Raw genomic sequence first — 25726 nt, forward strand, 5'->3', positions numbered from 1 at the left:
GTCGGGAAGAGGCCCTTGTCCTCATCAACATGGGGACAAGGTGCTTTGGGTTGGGGGGGGCCGCACGGCATAGGGGGTTCCCCTTGGAATCCATACCAGACCTAAGGGCCTGGTATGCTCTCGGAGGGGGAACCCATGCCAATTTTTTTTCATAAATTTGGCGTGGAGTTCCCCCTTCAGAGCTCATTCTCCGATTGGCCACGGCAAATGTCGCCTGGCCTGGGGAGACTTGTAAGTCGCCCCAGGTCGTGTCTAAGTCGTGTTCAAGTCGTCTCCAAGTTGCCTCACAAAGTCGTCCTGAAATCGTGTCGCCCCTGTGTGAACCGAGCCTAAATCAATGTTCTGCTCTGTATTTGTAAACAAGACCATCAGCTATAAAAACGGTAATGTACTTTAATGAAAGCGTGACTTACGGATGACTCCTCCAGAGCTGACACTGATGAAGAAGGATTTGTGTACAAATGGCACTCAATGCGGAATATTTAATTTGGCAAACGGCAAGTTTCAAGTCCTTTTACAAGAAACCCTGGTACGGGTTGCCCATGTCTAGCCACTATGCAGATGACAGAGGACTAAAGCCAAAAATGCTCATCTGCAGAGCGGTGGAGGTTAAAAGAACTAAGGGGCTTTCACGGGTTCTCATCAAGAGTGCCCGACTATGCCCTTTCTGCTCAAGTCTGCCATTCATAGCTGTACTTCAACTTCTACGAATAAAACAAATCTATGAATGGAGGAGCAGTCCTATCAAATCATTTGCTTGTCCTGCATTTATCCATTTCCATTCACAGAAGCTGTAGTAACTGTACAGCTTCTATGAACAGTGGAGAAGAGTGGAAAGGGTGGCCATACTGGGGCACTCTTGATAGCCTGTGACAGCCCTTAGTTTTATTAACCCCCCCACACTGGAGTATTTTTGGCTTTAATTCTCCATCACCTGCCCAGCGGCTAGACTTGAGCAACCGTACCAGGGTTTCTGTTTCTATTAACCCCTGCCACAAAGGAAGATTACAGTGGTGGGGTTGGATCAGGGGCATGGACAGAGGATTTCACCTAACAGAAGAAGAGGTATCAGCACAAGTGACACATCCTACTGACTGAGTTATGTCCCTTGCGCTGATTTTTAAGGTTAATAATTTTGGCTGCAGTTACCGTAGGTTTTATTAATATTCTAAAGCAGTACTAAAGCCAAAAATATTCACCTCCACTCAAACATACGCGAGGACCTTCACCAGGCTCAGATTCTCCCTTGCTTTTTTCCAAGTGTTTTTTCTTTGGTTGTTTTTGTTGGTTTGCATGGGATGACGTAACTTTGTGGTTACACCATGCCAAGAATGTACCCCATGCTGAACATGCCCAGGGTACATTTTAAAGAAGACTGAGAACAAGCAGTTATTGCCAAAGATGCATAGCACGTCTTATCTGCAATAAATGGCCTATCCGCTCACAATGTTCTTTTAAACGCTTTAATTTATCTGGGCTGACAGTAGATCTTTAAACACTGCAGAATTTTCCTGGCTGCTTCATCATCAATAAAAACCAATGACCCAGTGCCACGGGAAGCCGAGCATGCCCATGCCATAACACTGCCTCCATCAGGTTTTACAGATGATGTTGTGTGCTTTGGATAATGAGCTCTTCCAAGTCTTCTCCACACTTTTTTCTTCCCGTAATTCTGGTACAGATGTAACTTCCTTTCATCCGGCCAAACAAAGCTTTTGCAGAACTGGTCTGGCTTTTCTATTCTTCAGGCTTATGAATGGTTTGCACCTTGTGGTAAACCCTCTGTATTTTCTCTCGTGAAGTCTTCTCTTGATTGTAGACTTTGACAATGATACACCCACCTCCTGGAGAGTGTCCTACACTTGTCTGGATGTTGTAAATGGATTTTTGACATCCAAGCCTTTTTATGTTGCTGAGCTTACCAGTGTGTTCTTGTTTCCTCAGAATGTACCAAACTGTTGATTTGGCCTCTCCTAATGTTATCTCTGCCTGCTATCTCTCTAATGTATTTATTTTGTTTTTGAAGCCTTACACCAGCCCATTTCACTTGCATGGACAGCTCCTTTGAACGCATGATGTAGGTTCACAGGAATATATTCCAAATACCACACTTGGAATCAACTCCAGACCTTTTACCTGCTTAACTGATGAAGAAATAAGGAAGGAGGAGGAGTAGCCCACACCTGGCCATGAAAAAAACTTTTGATTCAATTGTCCAATTACTTTTGGTCCCTTGAAAAAAAGGGGGGGGGGGGGGGGGTGGCTATTCTTAAGAGCTGTAATTCTCAAACCCTTCTTCTGATTTGGATGTACATACCCTCAAATTAAACCTAAGAGTGTGCACTTTCAGCCCATATCCATTATATAAAGTATAGCTCGAAAAAGTTTTTTATCTGTGTCCAAATATATATGGACCGAACTGTATATATACACAAAACACACCGTGTATAGGGTTTGCAATATTTTAAATGCATTAAAATACTTTTATTTGAGGAAATTATAGGGTGCAATTTACCTATGCCTTTTCTTACAATAGGTCCTGTGATGCTTACATAATAAATGCATATGATGCAATCTTGTGAGAGTTACCTGAATTTCTAGCACGTGTTTTGGAAGGGGGGCTGCTGGCAACATATTTCCTTCTGGAACTGGAATGTCTGCTTTCTTGATTTCCAAAACCAGGTACCCTGTTATGAAAATGAACAAGTACAATGAAAGGGTGAAGTATAAACATAAAAATTAAGGAGCTCAGCTTCTTATTCACAATAGCCTTTATAGTATTTATTTTTTGAATGCATTCTTTATCTTTTCATTTTTTCCAATATAAATAGTGATGAACCACACTAAACTAACCTTTGGTAGGCCCCTAATTTTCAGAATGTAACTATTTTTATTACACTGAACTGTGCATAGTACAACAAATGTAAGCGTAAAAAAAAAAAAAAAAAAAGGGAAGAGGACAGAACTAAATCCCCTTAAGGTCAACTATAGGCATTACACATTAGAATATCAAATGTAACTGAAAATTCCTCTCTTTTCGCAAAATGAAATGAGGGGGGGTTTAAAAAAGTGGAAGCCAAGCCAAATTTTTTTTTTGTCAGTCCTTTGAAAATGAGTTTTACTTTAAAAAAAAAATAAAATAAAAAGTACTGCCATGTTGCTCACAACGACCAACAGTTCCACTGATCTGTAGTGGTGGCACCATAATAAAAAGGTGGTAATTCTGGTGCCACCATAGAGCTGAAGTTTACACCATAAGGCCATCTAAAGAGAAGTGACTTTTTATTGGATGTGCAGCAGATGTAGAGAAGAGCAAAAAACTACATTAGCGGTAGTTTAATGTGAAGCTTGGTTTTCTCCGGGCCAGCAAATTTTAAAATAGCAAGCAGAAAAGCGAAGTCATATTTATAATATATATTTTTTTAAAACAGATACTAGGTAACCTAAAACAGGGGCTCCTCTATTTAACATTGTTGCATACATAGCAATTACATATGCAGATACTTCTCTTTTCTCAATACATAAAAGAGATGGAAAAATGAAGATTCGATAGGCCTGGAGATTAAAAAAAAAAAAAAAAAAAAAAAAAAAAACACAAACACACCCCAACACAGCACAGCAAGTTGGGTACATGTAAGAAAGGACAGCAAAAACACATTTGCAAAAGATCCAAAAAAAAACAGTATGTTAGCTCACACTGCACATTATTATTAAAACAAAATCACAAATGAGGACAGGGGAAAACAAAGCAAAATAAATTAACAAAAAATGATCTCAAAAATTTGCATCGATCTAGCTATAAGCCATTTAAGTTAATAAAAACAGCAATGAAACCTTCCAACGCTTGACATACATTTTCTTCTGTGTATGGTTATATTTAGAATACCTTATTCTATTATTGCTTGGGTGAGGTTGCTATGTGCAGTTTTAATGATAAGAGAGCATACGCTTGTTATAGAAGATAGGATTAAACATGTGATTTCCAGCAGGAAAAACATTAGCACACAGCGATCCCTTTACTAAAATGTAACAAGCGAGACATTTGCACTTTGTTTTATGTAGAAGATTACTTTCATGTGACGCAGCAGAAATTCATGTACAAAGTGGAAATGGTCTGTTGTGACTGGCATGAACTGAAAGTTTTCTCCCTGTGTAGCTTTATTCAGATTACAAGAAAAAAAAAACAATATAATCCTGTCTGAACACATCATAAAATGTAACCCAAGCCAAAAAATTATTTTCTAGTTATGGAGAGCACAGGGAAGGTTAAAAATCCAGGTCTTCAAAGTGGCTGTAAACCTCAGATATTAAATATGATTAAAGCCCATCCCTCTAGTGTGTACTTCTGTCTGCTGTGTCCTTCCTCTGCTATGAACATGATTCACTACTGACAAGGTTTTCCTGACACCACAAAAAAAAAAAAAAAAAAAAAAAAAAAAGATACCGTAGGTAAGGGAACTCCAGCTGATTGACAGCCTCAGCTCTGTTCCTATTTGTTCATATGTGCTGTGTGAAGGGGGTGCGTCCCTTCCCTCCAATCAGCTCTTCACACTAAGGTCTGTAGAGTGCAACTTCAGCTCTATGATGATGATAAAGGCTTAGGTCGAAACACGTCAGTATTTTGAATGATGTTACTGCTATGATGCTATAATATGCAGAAGCTGTCAAGTTGCCGGCTCATACTTGTTATGGGCGCACTGTAACTTCAGCTCTCCTTCAAATGCAGATCAAAGCTTGGTAAAGTTAGTAATAGAGGAATGATCAGCTACAGAGAGCCTACAGGTAATGCTAGTGACTTTGGTTTGTTTTTGAATACAGCTTCCATAGTTCAGATCCTTTTTTTTAATGCAAATCATAATTTATTACATCTAATAACTTATGTCTGATCAGGTACTCTTGAATTTTGCTTAGATATTCCCTACTCATTTTAACCACTTAAGCCCCGGACCATTGGGCTGGCCAAAGACCGGCCGTGTGACGTGGCTCCCAAACAAATTTGACGTCCTTTTTTTTTCCAACAAATAGAGTTTTCTTTTGGTGGTAATTGATCACATCTGTGGGTTTTATTTTTCTGCGTTATAAACAAAACAAAAAAAAGGAGCAACAATTTTGAAAAAAAATAAAATAAAAAAAAGCTAGTTTTTACTTTTTGCTATAATAAATATACCCCAAAAAATATATCAGTTTAGGCCAATACGCATTCTACATATTTTTGGTAAAAAAATAAATAAAAAGGCAATAAGCATTTATAGATTTGTAGACGCTATAACATTCGCGCATAGTTCTTGAGGATAGTTTTATGGCATTTTTATTAATGATTTTTTTCTATTTTTTTTACTAGTAATGGCGGCGATCAGTGATTTTTATCCTGACTGTGACATTATGGAGCACAGACACATGTGACACCATTTTGGGACCATTCACATTTATACAGTAATCAGGGCAATTAAAAATGCACCGATTACTGTGTAAATGTGACTGGTAGTGAAGGGGTTAACCACTAGGTGGCGCTGCAGGGATTAAGTGTGTCCTAGGGAGTGATTCTAACTGTGGAGGAAGGGGCTGTGTGTGACATGACACTGATCACCGCTCCTGATCACAGGGAGCTGTGATCAGTGGCCTGTCACTAGGCAGAACAGGGAAATGCTCGTTTACATTAGCATTTCCCAGTTCTTCCTCTCTGTGAGACGATTGTGGGTATCCCCGCGGGCAGAGAGTCCGCAGGACCTGCGATCACGCTCACAGAGCTCCCGGCGTCCCCGCAAGCCGCCTCTTAAAGGGCAATGTACAGGTACGTGATTCTGCTGCAGTATATCTGCATGAGGCGGTCGGGAAGTGGTTACGTATGCAGTTGCCAAACCCATCTAAGATATATAAAGCACGAAACGAAGCAAGCAGTAGTGCATGCATATCACAAAACCCAAACATTAATATTTTCACTACCCACCTAATATTCTTTCCAACTCTTCACACTTCTTTACTTCACCAACAAATCTTTTCTGAAAGGCACTCACATGAGGGTTCAGCTGTTAAAAGAGATTTAAAATTTGTTTACAATACACAAGTAATCCAAGCACATGCAGAAAACATCTATCATCGTATTCTATATTGTTATAAACACATACAGCCATTGCCTGCTGAAAACCGCTGATGTTGGCAAAACAGGCGTGCTGCCATTTTCTTACTACTTTTGCTCAGTTATAAAGAAAGAAAACCAACACACAGTCTAAGGCCATTTATTCAAATATTTCAGTGTGTTAGTAAAGATTATTTCATGGCAGCGTAAACATGTAATCCATTTTTTTCAAAGGTGAATTTAAGGTGGGGGAAGGGGGGAATCAAACAAAGGCAGCATGTAGCAAATTTAGTTAGGATTTAAGGAAAATCTACAAGACAGGAAGAAATAATTGATTATTGCACGACTTACAAGATGTTATAGTATGTTCCTTCCAACAGAGGCAATGCAAGGCTTTAAAGTGTTCCTAAACCCAAGGCCATACATTCACTATATCTGGTCTCCCACAGTACACAGAACATGGAAAAGCAATTATTTTAGTAAATATAAACTGATAAATACGGTTTCTCATCAGCAGTATATAGCAGTCTTGTGACGTCTATCAATGCCTGGTTAAAGCTTGTAGGAGGAGGAGTTTACTAACGCCTGGGAGTGAAATCTTTGGTTTTTGGTGTCTTTTTGGTGCACATAGTCTTAAGCACAAAAGCAGAGGCACTATTAAATTGCACTAATCACTGAACATAGTCATGACAGTAATGCTGCTATTAAGTTCAGCCTAGTGCTGGGAAAAAAAAATGTCCTTCCCGTATCAGGAATGCCACTTGCAGCCCTTACCTGCCCCACTGCTCCTGTGTCCCAGTGTAGACTGCCTGCTTCAGCTGATCCTTAAGCCTCTGTGAGTCCTCATGGACGTTGCACAGTGCCGTGCCAAGGCCCTGCCCCCTTCGTAAACCTGCCCCCTCCTTTTCATTTGAAAATTATTTCCGCGCTGAGGGCCACAGACCCAACACAAGGGGGGAGGCAGAGCCCATGACACAGCAGGCAAAGGAAATCAACTATTGAGGCAGAAAAACGGGACCTCCGCACCCCCCGTGGAGGGGAGGGGTATTACCCCCCTTGTAACAACCACTGCTGTTTCCCTAACCCTCCTGGTCCCTTCAGGGGGGAGAAAAGCATGGCAGATCTCTTACCTTGAGAGGAATTCCCCTGCACAAGCTTCTGCGGCCACACACAGACTGAGCTGAAGGGAAGACAACAGATTAAAGAGGAAGTAAACCCTGATGGGTTTACTTCCTCTTTCATTCCCTGCAAAGGCAAAGCATAATGGACTACTATGCATCGCATAGTAGCCCATTATGTGTCACTTACCTGACACAGGAGCCAGCGAAGTCACCGCTGTCCCCTGTAGTCCGCCGCATCCATCTTCTCGGTGGGTCTCGCAGCTCCGCCGCTGTCAATCGGTGAAGGCGCAATGACGTCACTCCCGTGCATGCGCACGGGAGCCGAGACACACGGCATTGCGCGGCATCTTCGTTATCGAGGATGCCACGCTCAGTGCGCCTGCGCGCCGCTGTCTACGGCACATGCGCCGTAGACAGCGGTGCCCGTCTTCGGGCAAATATCTCCTAAACCGTATAGGTTGGGAGATATTTCTTGGACCTACAGGTAAGCCTTAATCTAGGCTTACCTGTAGGTCAAAGTGGTTTGTAAGGGTTTACAACCACTTTAAGGTATGTGCAGATTTTAAGGCATGACAACATTTTTTTCCCTTAAGGAAGAAAGCATATGTGGACTTTTTAGTGCCTACGTTTCTTCCCTTACATTATCCCCACCGCAGGATTTGCTGAATTAACAGTCAATCCAACCTTCACCCATCCCAGCGGGCTGCGTTTAGCACACCTTCAAGGACCGGGTCCCTTTTTATCAGGGGTTCCACTCCTTTGGAGTGCTTGTAAAAAGCACCCCACCAGAAAAATCTTTTAGGTAATGTAGCATGACCAAAGCTCTGGGTCCCGGGGTCTAGCCCTGCAAAGAGGCGTTACAGGCAAAACCTTGTGTTTCAGATACAAGGCCCGGGTACCACCCACTTTGGCCTCAGTGGCACTTTGGATGGATCCGGTCTATGGAGGCTATTTAAATCCAGCATGGATCCCTCATTTAGCTCCTCAGAGCACATCTTCACTCGTGACCAACACCTTAGACACTGGCAAAAAAAAAAAAAACTGTGCTCCTGGAAGGAGGAAGGGTGTCCATCACCTGAAGGTGCCTATATACCCATTAAGTTATTAACTTAGGCTCTGTGTCCCATAATGTATGATAAAGAAAAACATGCAGTCTCCCATGAAAAAATAAATAAAAATCTCTAGCAATACACACCAAACGGAGTATGTGCAGCCTGACTCCAGTAATTATCTTATTCGGACCTGTGCATACAGAATCAAACAGCCTTTTTACACAATGCAGAGGATTAACCCCTTAGGTTCCACAGTGAGTACAACAAGCATGCTTTATTGCATATACAGACTGATTTTACTTTTGTGGGTTTAGTAACACTTTAAGGTGGAAGTAAACTTCCATAATTAACATTTACCTATAGGTAAGCCCAGGGCTCGACAAAACCCGGGCGCCCGGTCGCATTTGCAACTAGAATTCCAGACCTGGCGCCTGGGGCAGCACAGCTGGGGGTATGCTGTCTCCGCGGCCCCCCCCGGCGCGATCGCGTCGGGCCGCGCCGCCGCCGGCCGGTAATTTAGCCCCCGGCTTTGAGGCCTTCTACGATCCTATGGTTCCTTCTGTAATCTGGCGCCCTCTTGTGGTGGCCGTTGGAATTACAACCAGCAATGCTAATGGATGCAATGCTAATTTTCCCTGCCTGCCAGCCTATCTTCCTTCCCTTTACTCAGAACCCCTAAAAATTATATATATATTTTATTCTAACACCCTAGAGAATAAAATGGTGGTCGTTGCAATACTGTCTGTCACACCGTATTTGCACAGCGGACTTACAAGCGCACTTTTTTGGGGAAAATGTATTTAATAAAAAAAAAAAAATAAGACAACAGTAAAGTTAGCCCAATTTTTTTTAATATTGTGAAAGATAATGTTGCGTAGAGTAAATCGATACCAAACATGTCATGCTTCAAAATTGCGCCCGCTCATCGAATGGCGACAAACTTTTACCCTTTAAAATCTCCATAGGCGACATTTAAAAAATTCTACAGGTTGCACTTTTTAAGTTACAGAGGAGGTCTCTGTATTTTTTTTTTATTTTAACTTTTATTTTTATTTTTTTCACTGTTCTTTAAAAAAAAAAAAAAATGTCACTTTTGTTCCTATTACAAGGAATGTAAAAATCCCTTGTAATAGAAAAAAGCATGACAGGTCCTCTTGTATATGAGATCTGGGGTCAGAGAGACCTCACATCTCAATTTACACTAAAATGCAATTTAAAAAAAAATTGTCATTTGAAAAAAATAAATAAAATGTCCCTCTAAGAGCTATGGGGGGCAATGACTTGGAGACAGGTGAGGGGCTTGGGGCTATCTTCCCCTCACTTGTCTCCATGTCAGGCCAGGGACAGGTCCAGATCGCCGTCACGGACCCGGCTCCTAACTTTTTTAGCTGGCTCCTAGATTCCAAGCAAATTTGTCAACCCCTGGGTAAGCCTATAATGAGGCTTGTGCAACTACAAAAAAAATGTAACTTCCATTGAAACTTTGATGCGACTTTGGCGGGGGTCAAAAGACAGACATGTGACTGGGAGTGTCTCTGCAGTCGGACAAATGTCACGTTCACAACATTCAGGTGCAACTTTTGAGTGTTTACATTGCAGTGGATGGCACTCAGGTTGCATCAAAGTAGCTCAGGAACATTTTTCAATTCATTGCAGCTTTAGGTTGCATAGATTTGAATGGCTTCCACTAAAATACATGTCCTCCGGCTTGTCACACGACATTATGTGTCCAAAGTTGCATGACAAGTCGCAAAAACGTGAATGGAGCCTTTTTTCCAAAATTAAAAAAAACTATATATTTTTTGCTTGTAGCTCTAGTCCTCTCTAATTCTTATTTATTTCTACTCACTGCATAGAAAAAAAAACAAAAAAACAAGGTTTCCTTAACCTGACCTTATTAATACAATGAGTATGCTCTCATCTCCTTTCCTTCTCAGGAAGATTCAGCCTTTGCATTTGTCCCGTGTAGAATTAAAATATATAAATAAATAAAAAATAAAGTCTGCCTTAATTTCTACTTGGAGGAAGGCTCCAATGGAAGGCTCCATATACCTGTCACCATTGTGAAATGGAAGGCTCCATATAACCGTCACTATTACCAATGGAAATGTCAGCTGATGAATGGAAGGCTCCATATACCCGTCACTGTGGATTGTCACCATTACCAATGGAAGGCTCCATATACCTGTCACTATTAATGGTCACTATTATCAATGGAAGTCCAGCTGATGAATCTAAGGCTTCATATATCTGTCTCTATTGATGGTCACCATTACAAATGGAAGTGCCAGCTGACAATTGGAAGGTCCCCTACACCTGTCACTGTGGACTATCACCATTACCAATAGAAGGCTCCATGTACCTGTCACTATGGATGGTTACCAGTGGAAGCGCCAGCTGATGAATGGAAGGCTCCATACATCTGTCACTATGGGCAGTCACCATTACCAATGGAAGGCTCCATACATCTGTCACTATGGACAGTCACCATTACCAATGGAAGGCTCCATACATCTGTCACTATGGACAGTCACCATTACCAATGGAAGGCTCCATTCATCTGTCAATATGGACGGTCACCATTACCAATGGAAGGCTCCATACATCTGTCAATATGGACGGTCACCATTACCAATGGAAGGCTCCATACATCTGTCACTATGGACAGTCACCATTACCAATGGAAGGCTCCATACATCTGTCACTATGGACAGTCACCATTACCAATGGAAGGCTCCATACATCTGTCACTATGGGCAGTCACCATTACCAATGGAATGCTCCATACATCTGTCACTATGGACGGTCACCATTACCAATGGAAGGCTCCATTCATCTGTCACTATGGGCAGTCACTATTACCAATGGAATGCTCCATACATCTGTCACTATGGACGGTCACCATTACCAATGGAAGGCTCCATTCATCTGTCAATATGGACGGTCACCATTACCAATGGAAGGCTCCATACATCTGTCACTATGGACGGTCACCATTACCAATGGAAGGCTCCATACATCTGTCAATATGGACGGTCACCATTACCAATGGAAGGCTCCATACATCTGTCACTATGGACGGTCACCATTACCAATGGAAGGCTCCATACATCTGTCAATATGGACGGTCACCATTACCAATGGAAGGCTCCATACATCTGTCACTATGGGCAGTCACTATTACCAATGGAATGCTCCATACATCTGTCACTATGGACGGTCACCATTACCAATGGAAGGCTCTATTCATCTGTCAATATGGACGGTCACCATTACCAATGGAAGGCTCCATTCATCTGTCACTATGGACAGTCACCATTACCAATGGAAGGCTCCATACATCTGTCAATATGGACGGTCACCATTACCAATGGAAGGCTCCATACATCTGTCACTATGGGCAGTCACTATTACCAATGGAAGGCTCTATTCATCTGTCACTATGGACGGTCACCATTACCAATGGAAGGCTCTATTCATCTGTCAATATGGACGGTCACCATTACCAATGGAAGGCTCCATTCATCTGTCACTATGGACAGTCACTATTACCAATGGAAGGCTCCATATATCTGTCACTATGGACGGTCACCATTCTCTCCTAGAACATAGGAGCATACCGGAAATCAGGGCACACAGAAGGCAGCGAATACTCACATCCCTGAACTCTGCCAGCCCCATCTCCCCCAGCTCGCTGACACAATCATAGGCTGAGCCGGCCTGTAGGAAGAGCTGTGCCAGGCACATAGGATCACTCCGGAACAGAGAGCCCATGGTGTGTGTCCGCCGCTCTGGGCCAGGTTCCTGTGTCACCGATAAACTCTCCACTACACTCCACGTCGCTTCCTCTCCACTGCTCACTCCGCACACAGCACTTCCGGGATGGCTAGCCTTCCAATGATACGCAGAGTAGACGGCCCGCCCTGGGGGATTTGCTGGCTGAAGGGATCTGACAACGTGACTCTGGCTCTCGGGGTGATTGGTGGATGGGACCATGGTTACTGTGGAACGCAACGCTCCTATTGACATGGCATCTTAGCAACCCGAGTGTGCGGAGGGCAGAGAGATGGCGGCCCGGGGGGCTCCAGGGCTACTTGTCATAGGCATGGTGGTGCTGACAGCTGGGACAGAAGGTCAGATCATCACAGGTGAGGAATAAGCATGGCTGCTCTTCCCTTATTGCGGCTTACTCTTAGTGCAGGCCAGCACTGCCGGGTAGGATATGGGGGAAATGCCAGAGATCAGACCCCACAAGGCGCCAACTCCGACATTTGTCAGCCACCAAGGCTTCTCCTGTGCTCCTCTCTGATTTAGGTTCACATTGATACAAGAGCCTGCCTTTATTACAGTAAAAGTGCAATGTATACAAAGTAAGCTGGGGGCACGCTTTGCATCTATGCAGATTGATGTGTGTTTCCATGTATTCTGTACAAAGTGTCCTGGGACCCCCGTCACAAAATGTCCTGGGACCCAGGGGTCAAATCCTGGGGAAAAAAGTGTGGGAACTCCCACCCAAGATCCACTCCCCCACCAAAAAAAAAAGATACGCTCATATGCACGAATGCTTCAAAAGTGGTATTTTTCATCCAATTTTGGTATTGTGTGTATGAAGCTTAACTATTAGTACATAAAAATAAAAAAAATCCTCAATAAATATAAATACGGTAATTCTCTGAATAATCAGCATTCATTCAATGCTTCCATGCAAATGTGAACATCATGTTCTGATCTTTATTGGGGAATGTTATTTTGTATATAGAGTGTTTATGTGGTGAGTTTACACTTTTCATTGAACAGAGTTTGGATAACACAGGGTTAAACGGAAAGGTCATAAATTAACTGCACATTATCTGGACAGAATGCTTGGGGAGATAGTGATGTGTTCCTGCTTAGGAGATGTATGTTAGCTTGGGGGGCTGCAAACTCTGCAGGGCTCCAACACACACTCGCTGCTCTTCCAACCCTTCACATATTTCCACATAAACTTCCCTCCTGGCATTAAACTTTGCCAGGTATTGTGCTCACTTACCACCCGAAACTGATATTCTTCCCTCAGCTCACCTCACCTCTCTCCCTGCATGTCCTGTGAGCAGAATAGCTGTGCTCCCCCTCTGGGTTCTCTCATCATATGGTACTGAAGATAGAGGAGGGGGGTATTCAGCTGGACACATAGAGCAAGTATGCAGGAGACTGGGGGAGGGGGGAAGATGAAGAGACAGAAAATCAGAAGGGGTCGGCGGGGAGGAGCGCATCACGAGAGGTCAGACTAAATACAATCTCTTAGCAGCAGGGACCTGATCTACCCATCGGCTAGCTGTGATTGACAGGTAGATCGAAGAGGAAGCTGTCATGGGGCCCCCTACTGGCAATGCTTGAATGGTCAGTCCACCCCTGGTGTGCGGCACTTACTATTGCGAGCTGTGGCGGCGGCTGCTGGTGTAGCACCTGCCACACAGCTCGCATACTTCAAAGTCTTGCAGGACGCGGCTGCTAACGGGAACTGAGTTCCTGTTGTGGAAAAAGTACAGGAACTCCGTTCCCATGTGTTCCTGCAGGACTTGACCCATGCACAAAGTGTCCAGGGACCCCCTGCACAAATCTATGTTCCAAAAGCAGACTCACACCGGTGTGAGCGGATCCCATAGAAAACATTGGCAATTCATTATGCACAGAGCCTAGAAGAGCTTCTTCCTGGCCCTCCCTATCATCTTAACCACTTGCTGAACAGGCCTTTTCTGGAACCTTATGTTTAAGTTTAAATTAGTATTTTTTTTCTAGAAAATTACTTAGAACCCCCAAACATTGAGATTGATTATATATATAATCAGAGACCCTAGAGAATAACATGGCAATTGGTACAATATTTTATGTCACACCGTAATTGTGCAGCTGTCTTTTTATACACTTTTTTTTTTTTTTAAACTATACACTTTAATGAATAAAAACAAAAAACAAATCACAATAGTTACCCTTTGTTTGTATAATGTGGAAGATGATGTTACCATGAGTAAATAGATACTTATGTTATGCCTTTAAAATTGCATGCGCTCGTGGAATGGCAACATCCAAAATCTCCATAGGGATGCTTTAAAAAAAAGTTTAGTGTTACGGTAGCATTCCAGTCAAATCCTAAATATACCTAAATCTGATCTCACCCCCATACTAAGGCTATTCTAGCTACCATGTAAAGGAAAGCAGTTTATACTTGCCTATTCTGAGGGTGCTCCAGTTCGGTCACATGATCTCTCCAGGAGGGACAGATTGTCGCAGAACCTGGGCAATGACATCACCCTTATGCCGCGTACACACGACCGGACTTTCCGGCAGAAAAGGTCCAACGGTCTTCACGACGGACTTTCAACAGAGTTATGACGGACTTCCAAACAAACGGACTTGCCCACACACGAACAGACTAAATTTCTGTTTGAAAGTCCGTTTGTTTTGAACGTGATGACGTACGACGGGACTAGAAGAGGACGTTCAATAGCCAGTAGCCAATAGCTGCCCTGTATTTGATCTGTCGGACCAGCATACAGACGAACGGTTTTCCCGATAGGAATTGAGATTTGAAACATGTTCTATTTCTAAGTCCATCTTAATTTTTTAAAGAAAAACTATCAGATTATCCGACGGAATGATTCTGTCGGGCCTATTCTGCCGGAAAGTTCAGTCGTGTGTACGAGACATTAGGCTTACTATGGGGGGGGAGGGGCAGCCATTGTCGACTGTTCATCCCTCTACACTGAAGTCAGCATTGGGAACAGGACCAAACCAGAGCCCCCTTAAACTAGGTATAGACATCTTTCCTTTCACAGGGTAGGTAGATAGAATAGGCTCAGAATAGGGGTGATTTTTTTTCCTTCAGATTTACCAAAACCGTGTAGTGCAAGGGCCTGTCTGATTGCATACAAATTGAAACGCCTAAGGTTTGACCTCATATTATATGGTTTTGGTAAATCTGAAGGAAAAAGCTGCAGAAAATCTGATAGTGTGTATGGGGCTTTAGGATCTTACTGGAATGCTACTTTTAAGTGGTTCTAAAGGCAGAAGTTTTTTTACTATGCATGAAGGTAAAACATCTTCTGTGTGCAGTGCCTCCCCCCAGCCTCCAGTCCCGGAGGATGCTGGGACTGAATCGGCACTTGCAAATTCGATCCTTTCATAATTCGATCGGCTGTGTCCATCCTGCAAGGAGGAGAGTTACATATCTCCATGTGCCAAAGTTTCCCATTTACCAGAAATTTCTCCAGTTTGAAATATAATTTATTTTTATTTTTTTCAGTTGTGGCACTGCCATTCGGCTTAGCCACAGCACCATGAGTGTTCTGAAAGATTCTGACACCTCCTTTAGCCAGGTTAAGGGCTCAAGGCATAACGGTCCTAGCCTATTAGAAGATCTACTTTTAATAGCTTATTCAGTCTCAGGTCTAAAACCAGAGTCTGATCTCAGCTGTAGATATCTGAAATCTCTAGGTTGGATTCTCAGCCTAGGAAGATTCTCCTTAAAACCATCAAGGAGGTGGTGAGAAACTGAGAAACTGATCCATCCTGGATTTACCATCTCACACTGTGTAGCAACCTAGGTGAGATGTACACCCCCTCGATCACTTCTCCAGTGACATGTCTACAGAGGTTACTTGGGGGCTGGTTATAGATACCATACAGAAGAAGGTATTCTTACCCCAGTCGTGAATCTGTTTCATTGTAGGACTAATTGAGCTTTATCAGGTTAAAGGAAAATTCCTTCATTCGGCTGCAGGAGATTTTTAGGGGAAATGGTGGCCTCCTTCAGGGCCGTCCCTTACGCGTAGTTTTTTTAAAAGACTGCTTCAAGACACCATCCTGTCGGTCTGAAATAAAGAGGATTCAGGCCTTGTTTGTTTCCAATACGCTTGTCTCCCGACATAGATCAGAGCCTAAATTGGTGGTTGTTATCCAGCAGGAGGGAAAACATTTATCTTGGAAGGTGTTAACAACAGATGCCAGCCTTCTAGGCTGGGGAGCAGCCCTGGAAGAAGATTCTGTCCAGTGGAGATGGTCCAGGTTAGAGAACATTGCCTATCAACTTTGTTGGAAGTTTCAGGCAGTACATCTGGCCATAGAATCTTGGCGGTCAGATTACGGGACTGTCCTGACAGGATTCAGTGACAGAGCCACGGCGGTGGCTTACATCGATCACCAGGGGAGGCACGAGAAGTCGTGCAGCCCAAAAAAGAGGTCAATAATGTTCTATCTTTGGCAGAACACAACACTCCTTGCCTATCGGTAATTTTAATATTTCAGGCGTACTACTTGAGACGCCAACAATTATTTCTGGGAGAATGATCTCTTCACCCCATCTTCCTAGCAATATGTCAGATGGGGTACTCCGGACATGGACCTATACGCGTCCAGATTCATTAATAAGGTCGACAACTTTATGTCAAGCAAGGGGTCCGCTAGCAGGCAGAACAGATGCATTAGTCTTTCCAGGGGATCAGTTTTAACTGATCTATGCATTTCCTCCAGCTCTGCTACTTCCCCACCTTCTCCGCAGGATTAAGCAGGGACAGAAGGAGGTGATTCTGGTGGCCCCAGCCGGGTCCCAGAAGATCTTAATCTATCAAGATCATAAAGATGGCAGTAGGAGTCCTTTGGAGTCTGCCATTGTAGCCAGACCTTCTTGCACAAGGTCTGGTATTTCATCCTACTTTACGGACAAGGAGTTTAACAGGTTTGACTGTTGAATCTCACTCTATAAAAGATCATGGGTGATCTCCTTTGGTAGTGTCTGCTTTGACTAATCCCAGGAAGTCGGCTTCCGGAATCACTTACTTATAGTAAGAATCACTTACTATAGAATCTGGAAGGCATAGGTTTCTTGGTATGGATCCAGGGGTTGGCACCCCAGGAAGTATGTCAATAGTCTGGGATCTGAAATGAAGCTGGCCTTGACTTTTATCAAGAGCCAGATCCAGGCCATGTCGATTTCTTTTCCTATGGCCTCTTGCTTCCCACTCTTGGTGTGTAGCTTATTCAGGGGGTAACACGGTTTATTCCCCCCTATCAGGTCACCTCTAAATCCTTAGTATTTAAGATTGGTCTTATCGGCTTTGTTAAATCAGCCGTTTGAACTTTTACGAGAAATTCTCTTGGTTCTTTGACAAAAAAGATAATCTTTTTTGCTTGCCATTTCTTCTGCTAGAAGAGTATCGGAACGGCTCTGTCTTGTAAGAGCCATATTTCATCATGCATAAGGATGAGGTGGTTTTATGTCCTCATCCTGAATTCTTACTAAAAGTGGTAACAGGTTTTCATTTAAACCAATATATTATTCTTCCTTTTGCCCAGAGCATTAATCTGGGGAAGGGAGAGCACTACAGTATCTTGATGTGGTAAGAGCGATCAGAATCTATTTAAAGGCTACCGCTCAGGTTCGCAAAACACGGGTTTTGTTTGTTCTGCCAGAGGGTCCAAGATGTGGACAGGCAGCGTCAAGATCCACTATTTTCTAAATGGAGTTGTCAAGTGATTGTTCAAGCTTCAGCTTAAAGAAGAAAATTCTTCCTTCTCATATTAAGAGCACACTCATCCAGGGCGATTAGTGCCTCTTGGGTGGTGCATCATCGGGCCTCTTTGGCTTGGATCTGTAAGGCCACGACTTGGTCTTTAGTTCAGACGTTTATCCGACTTTATCAAATCGATATTAAAGGTCATGAGGATATTGGGCACAGCATACAGTGCAGGCTGCGCTGCAGTATGAATCCTCTGGCCTCCTGTTTCCTTGATTCAGACCCCCCCCCTCCCCCTTCAGTTGCCATTGCTATGGGACATGGCTACAAAACTGAGGACTCCCAGTAGTGGGAGGGGTTATATGGGGGAAGTTCACGCCTTAAGGGCCGTGCCAGTGTCCAGCACATGATGGTCCGATATAACCCACATAGTTATTACTATGGCTCTATGTCCCCTGATGTACATCAAAGAAAATGATTTTACAGGTAAGCTGTTATACAAATCCTATTTTTATAAAGTTAGCAACTATGCTGCTAATGGTATAAGCATGTTCTTATTTGAATCTTTAAAGATTTGTTCTCAATTGTAAATAATAATGTAATTTGCACAAATTCTAGGTGCCTTCCTAATTCTGATCATCTGCCTTTCAGGTTTCTTTCCTTCTACAATATTTATGTCTGGACCTGAAGTAACTACATACCTTGTTACAAATGCCTCTTCTGTCAATTTGTCCCTTGCTGTCATTACAGATACCAGTAAGTTGAATGTTGTCTCCTCTATATTAAAACAAATACATATTCTTATAGCCCCAATTACTTACAAGAACATCTACATAACACTAAACTTGACTTTTACTTTGTAATTTTAGTTTCTGCACCTGTGGAAAGTTGCAGTGGGAATAATAATATAGACAACTGGGCTTCAACTTATGTTGGGACACAAACTGTGAGTAAAATAAATTCAAAGAACTTTGTACAAATTATATTTGCTAACCTTTTACATAACTATGATTTATTCTTGTTTATTAAATTACCGATGCTCAGATGTGGTGGCAGCATTTATTTATTTATTTTTTGTTTGTGGTGGTGGATTTTATTTTTTATTTTTTATTTTTTGGTGGGTGGGTTTATTGTGTTTTTTAGGTTTCTTTTTTTGTTTGTTTTTTTCACCTGGGGATCTGGCCAGTAAGTCTGTAATTTTTCAACTCCCTATAACAGACCAAGCTGTGCAGCAAAATTGGCAGGTTTTTTTTTTTTTTCTTTTTTTTATAGTTTTGGATAGACTAGAGAAGGATTAGAACACCTGTCTGTGTCCCCATTAGGGAGATTCACCATCTTTTTGTCCTGTTTACCATTATCATTGAAAGTGAAAGTAAAAGAAAATTGTCCCCAGAAAAGTAATAGAGGTGAAAACTTCCTAAAGAGGGCTCTGGTGACCTGGGAATGGGCTCAAGAGATTCCCTAAAGGGGTTTTAAACCCTCAAGGTTTTTTACCTTAATGCATTCTATTGCATTGCATTCTATGCATTAAGGTGAAAAACCTTCTGTGATTCAGAAGCCCCCCTTTTACTTACCTGAACCCGGTCTTTCCAGCGATGGGGAGGAGCACAACAGCTACAGCTGTTGTCTCAGGTTCTGATAGGATAGATTGATAGCAGCGCAGCCATTGGCTCCCGCTGCTGTCAATCAAATCCAATGATGCGGGAGAAGGGGGGCAGGGCCGAGCAGCAGCAGTACATGGGAGCGCACCCGCATGAATGCCCCGAGGGAGAGCGACTCTTTTTAATGGGGGACTCGAGAAAAGGAGGAGCCAGGAGGACTGATGAGAGACCCCAGAAGAGGAGGCTCAGGCCACTTTGTGCAAAACCAGCTGGACAGAGGAGGTAAGTATGACACGTTTGTTTAAAAAAAAAAAAACCTTTACATATCTTTTTAATTTGTCTGGATTTTCTTTCACTTTCTGTTTGGCTATGGGACAGGAAGTGAAGGTAAATCTCTGCAATGGGACACGGCAGGAAAAATAAATCAGACGGGTTATAATCCTCCCTTTGCTCTATCTAAAATGAAAAAATAAGTTTTATCTTTAGTTCTACTTTAACTCTGACAAGAGTTAAAACCTTTATTCCAAAAAAGGAAAAAAAAATGTTTGCTGTATCTGCTTAAAATGCATTAATTTGTTAGTCAAGTCCATCTAAATCTGCTAGTATAGCTAACTAATACTACCTTCTTCCCAGGATAACAATGCTGCTGTCCAAAAGCGTCTCTGTTGCTCCTCCATCTAGTTTGGAGACTTCTTAAGGCCGGGTTTACACTGGTACGACAAACGCTCCGACATTGGGAGCTCATGTCCCATGACGTGTAAAAATCAATGTTTCCCTATGGGAGCCATATTAACTGGTCCGATACAAGTTGGTTCGACTTTGAAAATGCTCCCTATACTACTTTGGTCCGACTTTGATCCTACTTCAGCCCATTGAATATCATTGAACTTGGATCAAAGTCGAATTCCCATCTTGCCTGATCCAACTTTGGCATGCGACTTGTGTGATCTAGAGGGGGAACTCAACGCCAAATTTTAAATAAAAATACAGCATGGGTTCCCCCTCCAAGAGCATACCAGGCCCTTCGGTCTGATATGGACTTTAAGGGGAACCCCGTACGCTGAAAAAACGGCATGGGGTTCCCCCCAAAATCCATACCAGACCCTTATCCGAGCACGCAGCCTGGCTGTTCAGGAAAGTGGGTGGGGATGACGAGGGCCTCCCTCCCTCCTGAACTGTACCAGGCCGCATGCCCTCAACATGGGGGGGTGGGTGCTTTGGGGCAGGGGGGTGCACTGCGGCCCCCCCACCCCAAAGCACCATGTCTCCATGTTGATGAGGACAAGGGCCTCTTCCCGACAACCCTGGCCATTGGTTGTCGGGGTCTGCGGGTGGTGGGCTTATCGGAATCCGGGAGTCCCTTTTAATAAGGGGGCCCCAGATCCTGGCCCCCTGCCCTATGTGAATGAGTATGGGGTACATCGTACCCCTACCCATTCACCTGGGGGGGGGAAAGTGTCAATAAAAAAAAACACACTAGACCGGTTTTTAAAGTAATTTTTTTAGGCAGCTCCGGGGTCTCTTCCGACTTCTCCGCTCTCTCCGGCCTCTTCTCCTGGTCACCGGTTCTTCTCCTGCTCTCCGGTGTGTCTTCTACCGGGCTCCTGCGCTATCTTCTGCTCTTTTGCCCGCTCTTTTTCTAGCGTTGGTCCGGTCTTCTCCGTCGTCTTCTTGCGATGTTGACACGCCGCTCTCTCCCGCTGTAATGCCATGTGCGTGATGCGCAACAACTTATATAGGCATGTGGCATGGTCACCGGGTGATGTCATCCGGTGACCTCGCCCCTCATGACATCACCGGCCCATCATGCCCCGGGCTGTGACTTCATAAGGCTCTGACGTCATCCATACCAGACCGAAGGACCTGCCATGCTTCTGGAGGGGGAACCCATGCCGTTTTTTTATTGAAAATTTGGCGTGGAGTTCCCCTTCAAGATTCATACCAAACACAGTGCCTGGTACTACATAGTTACATAGTCAGTCAGGTTGAAAAAATACACAAGTCCGTCCAGTTCAACCATAAAAAAATAAATAAAATAAAAATGGTATTGGCGGGGATCCTAGCCGGATCTCCATTCATTGAACTCAGATGCGTCTCTGACTTCAAGTCGCAGGGCAAAGTCGGATCCAAAGTAAGACGAGTGTCATGTCGCACCAGTGTGAACTCAGCCTAAGACAGGAAGTGTGTTACTGGCCAGATCACCAGGTGAAAGTAAAGGGGGGATAAAGCTAAAAAAAAAAAAAAAAAAAAAAAAAAAAAATAAGAAGAAAATTAATCCAGCCACTGCATTTAAGGATTGTAAGCTGCAATATATAAAATGTTTGCTTTTGGGCTTATTACAACGTTAATATCTGTGATCTAAAAAATAAGTCACAAATAAAAATGAACATGCATATTGCATGCATATGCATATAATGAGCAATGCATATTTCTGGCAGAATGTATTTAAAGTCACAGTGACATCACAGAAGAATCTTACTCTCTGTACCATCGATGAAACGAATTGTTGCACTGAGGATCTGTGTATCGTGGAAACACTTCAAGTTACAGCTTGTGAGAATAACGCTCCTATCAGCAGTCTACTAATCCATGCTGAAATTTATATCAACACCACCTTTACAGGGCTTGTATCAGGTAATGGGGTGAAACAAACATGTCATTTTTTTGTATGCGTACTATTCAGGGACAACAACAGCAATGGCTAACACTGAACTGAATCTTATTCTCATTTGCGCCACTGCATTTGTTTTTACACAAATCAATTGGATGTAACCTTGTTCCACAGTGCCTTATAGAAATCCTTGGTAAACAATGTTTACGATTGTCATTTTTAGGATAAATACTGTGTATTTGGTCGCGTACACTGGGCTTAAAAAAATGCCAGTACTTTTGGCAAAAAGGAAAACAAAAAATACTCAAATAGAGCTTTTTTGTACAAGAATTTAGAAGCATTTAGCATTTTTTTTTCTGCCAGAAAACTCCTCTCAAAAATACAAAGCAGGTGTTTTTTTTTTTTTTTTGTTGTTGTTTTTTTTGCCTCTAAACACTGAGCTTAAAACGACATTAGGGCTGGATTCACACTGGAGCGGCTACGAGAACCGGATGTGATTCGCACCGCACTGCAGTGCAAATCACATCCGATCTCTGTGCGATGCGAGTTCAGCCATACAGATAGTATGGCTGAATTCGCATCGCACCCGCCGCAGACTCGCATGGGACCCTTTTTTTTGGTCCGCAGCAGAATCGGATCGCATGGGTGTTCACACCATGCGATCCGATTCCTGTCCGAGTTTGCAGATCGCACTGCGATATGCGAACTGATCTGGGGGTGTCATTAACATTTCACTGACACTCCCAGCAGTCCGCATAGGGCAGTGTGGGAGGCATGCGATGCAGGAACCCGCCGCGGATTCGCGGCGTTCCCGCATCGCTTCAGTGTGAACCCAGCCTTAAGGGGTTGTAAAACTTTGTGTTTTTTTATCATTAATGCATCCTATGCATTAAGGTGAAAAAACACCTTGCACTCTCCGGCACCCCCGAGCCCCTGTTTTACTTACCTGAGCCCCAAATCTCTGTGGGCGCGATCCCGCGTTGGTTTCCCCCAGCTCTTTTGGGCTCTTCATTGGATGGTTGATAGCAGCACAGCCATTGGCTCTCACTGCTGTCAATCAAATCAATGATGCGGCGCGCTGGGGGGTGGGGCAGAGGGATACAGTCGGCGGCTATTGCCGCCGACTGTATCCACAGGAGCACGCCCGCAAGCTAACCCCCTTGAGAGAGCACTTTCTGAGGGGGGGGTTAGCTCTTGCGGGGAGGAGCCAAGACATCTGCCGAGGGACCCCAGAAGACGAGGATCGGGGGCCACTCTATACATAACGAACTGCACAGTGGAGGTAAGTATGATATGTTTGTTATTTAAAAAAATAATAATTCAACTATTACAACCTCTTTTAAACCTTCACATTTTTTAATATGTTTGTTATTTTAAAGGATTTCCTTTAAAATAACAAACATGTTATACTTACCTGCTCTGTGAAATGGTATTAAACAGCGCAGTCCCGATCCTCCTCTTCTGGGGTCCCGGTGGCTCTCCTAGCTCCTCCTCCTTTAGCAATTGCCCTCAGGGGAAGCCTCTTCCCCGGGGGGCACTCATGCAGGCTCGTTCCCAAGCCGACATTGACACAGACAGGGTGACTTGGCCACTCTCGCTTATCACAGAATTTGATTGGCAGCAACAGGAGCCAGTGTTACCAATCTGTGCAGTGAAATCGGACAGACTTGGGAGAGCTAAAGCTCTCGTGCACGTCGCTGGATCAGGATCGAGCTTGGGTAACTATAAAGGAGGGACTGGGGAAACGTATGCAGCAGAGAAGGTTTTTAAAGTGGATATAAACCCAATTCATGAAATTTGAGCTGGGCACATATATCTACAGTGTTTTGTTATCTCTCTTCAAAGAGCTAAGTTCCTCTGTTATCAGCCTGATAACTCCTGAGAACTCTCAGACACATCAGATAAAAGCAGCCTGAAATTTGTGTGGGTGGGGGTTTGCAGGCAGCAGTTAGAAACAGTTAGCAGGTTAGCAGGCAGCTTGCCCTGTTACAAAACACCTCTGAGGCTGGGTTCACACTGGTACGACAAACGCTCCGACATTGGGAGCTCATGCTGCATGACGTGTGAAAATCAATGTTTCCCTATGGGAGCCGTCTTAACTGGTCTGACACAAGTCGATCCAACTTTGAAAATGCTCCCTGCACTACTTTGATCCTACTTCAGCCCATTGATTCTCATTAAAGACGGATCAAAGTCGGATCGCCGTCTTAACCAACATTCAACTTGTGCTCTGATGATCTTGAAGGGGAACTCGGCATGGGTTCCCCCTTCGGGTGGGTTCACACTGATATGACACGACTGGTATATGACTTTGCCCTGCTACATCTGTCCTACTTCGGTCCTACTTCCATCCGACTTGAATGAACAAAATTAAGATTTTGCTCCAACTTTGAGATAGTACAACTTGTCCTTTTGACCAATCAAAACAATCCCAGTGTGATTGTAAATTCCTTTTACTGCTGCTGTAATCACTGTGTCAGATGTCACAACTTGGATGGTTAGGACAAGGATCCTACTTTGATCCGACTTCAGTGATATTTAATGGGCTGACGTAGGACCAAAGTCGGACCAAAGTAGTGCAGGGGGCATTTTCAAAGTCAGACTGACTTGTGTCAGACCAGTTAGGACAGCTTTCATAGGGAATCATTGATTTGCACACATCATGCGACATGAGCTCCCAATGTCAGAGCGTTTGTCATACAAGTGTGAACCCAGCCTCCAAGAGCATACCAGGCCCTTTGGTCTGGGATGGATTTTAAGGAGAACCCCCCCACCCACGCCGAAAAAAACTGCATGGGGGTCCCCCGCAAAATTTATACCAGACCTTTATCTGAGCACACAGCCCGGTAGGTCAGGAAAGGGGGTGAGCACGAGCTAGCGCCCCCCTCCTGAACCGTACCAGGCCGCATGCCCTAAACATGGGGGGGTGGGTGCTTTGGGGCAGGAGGGCCCTGCCCCCCCCCACCCCAAATCACTTTGTTCCCATGCTTGAGGACAAGGGCCTCTTCCTGACAATTACTTAAAAAAAAACTTGTGTACTGTGTTTGTTTTATTTTTGATACTTTTTTATTTTTGTGAATGGGTAAGGGTACCCCATACTCATTCACATAGGGTGGAGGGGCGGAATCTGGGGGGCCCCTTGTTAAAAGGGGCTTCCAAATTCTGATAAGTCTCCCGCCTGTAGACCCGGACAACCAACGGCCAGGGTTGTCGGGAAGAGGCCCTTGTCTATATCAACATGGGCACCCCTACCCCAAAGTACCCACCACCACGCATTGAGGGCATACGGCCTGGTACAGTTCGGTGGGCTGTGTGCTCGGATAAGGGTCTGATATGGTGAGGGGACCAAATGGTGTGGGGGTTCACATTAAAACCATACCAGTCCGAAGGGCCTGGTATGCTCCTTGAGGAGGAATCCATGGCGTTTTTTTTGTTTGTTTTGTTTTTTTAACATTTTTGCGTGGAGTTCCCCCTAAAGATTCATACCAGACGCAGAGCCTGGTATTGTTGGGGATCAAAGTCGGATCCCTGTTCAGCAAAGTCTGACTTCAAGTTGCAGGGCAAAGTCGGATCCAAAGTGGTACGATTGTCGTACCGTACCAGTGTGAACCCGGCTTGAGAGTCTCTGTCTATGTTGAGAGGGTGTGTGTTCCTTTTCTCCAATGAGCAATTTTAGCTATCTTGGCTGTATGCCCAGACATCACACTCTGTGTTGAACAGGAAGAGAAAATTTCCTAACACAATCTGAACTTTCTAAACCGTATATAAATGTGA

The 25726-nt window shown here is 43.7% G+C and overlaps 2 protein-coding genes across 2 annotated transcripts in view; one reads left to right on the forward strand and one right to left on the reverse strand.

The window, feature by feature from the left end:
- Window positions 1-12141, reverse strand: part of ATP6V0A2 (ATPase H+ transporting V0 subunit a2) — a gene marked incomplete in the record, with an annotated part of 78906 nt that extends 66765 nt beyond the window's left edge. Inside the window, 3 exon segments of the mRNA XM_077461855.1 lie at window positions 2590-2687; window positions 5948-6026; window positions 11907-12141. Of these exon segments, the coding sequence (XP_077317981.1) occupies window positions 2590-2687; window positions 5948-6026; window positions 11907-12023 (294 nt within the window).
- A 23-nt stretch (window positions 12142-12164) lies between these two features.
- The window catches only part of TCTN2 (tectonic family member 2), a 56337-nt gene continuing 42775 nt past the window's right edge, over window positions 12165-25726 (forward strand). The window contains exons 1-4 of the mRNA XM_077461856.1: window positions 12165-12397; window positions 18392-18496; window positions 18610-18686; window positions 21780-21975. Of these exons, the coding sequence (XP_077317982.1) occupies window positions 12316-12397; window positions 18392-18496; window positions 18610-18686; window positions 21780-21975 (460 nt within the window). The 5' untranslated portion in view covers window positions 12165-12315. The remainder of the gene's footprint in view (window positions 12398-18391; window positions 18497-18609; window positions 18687-21779; window positions 21976-25726) is intronic.

This window comes from Lithobates pipiens, unplaced genomic scaffold (genome assembly GCF_037356315.1).
Source record: "Lithobates pipiens isolate NorthernLeopardFrog02 unplaced genomic scaffold, aLitPip1_a1.2 Scaffold_3, whole genome shotgun sequence".
In the NCBI taxonomy this organism is placed as follows: Eukaryota; Metazoa; Chordata; class Amphibia; order Anura; family Ranidae; genus Lithobates; species Lithobates pipiens.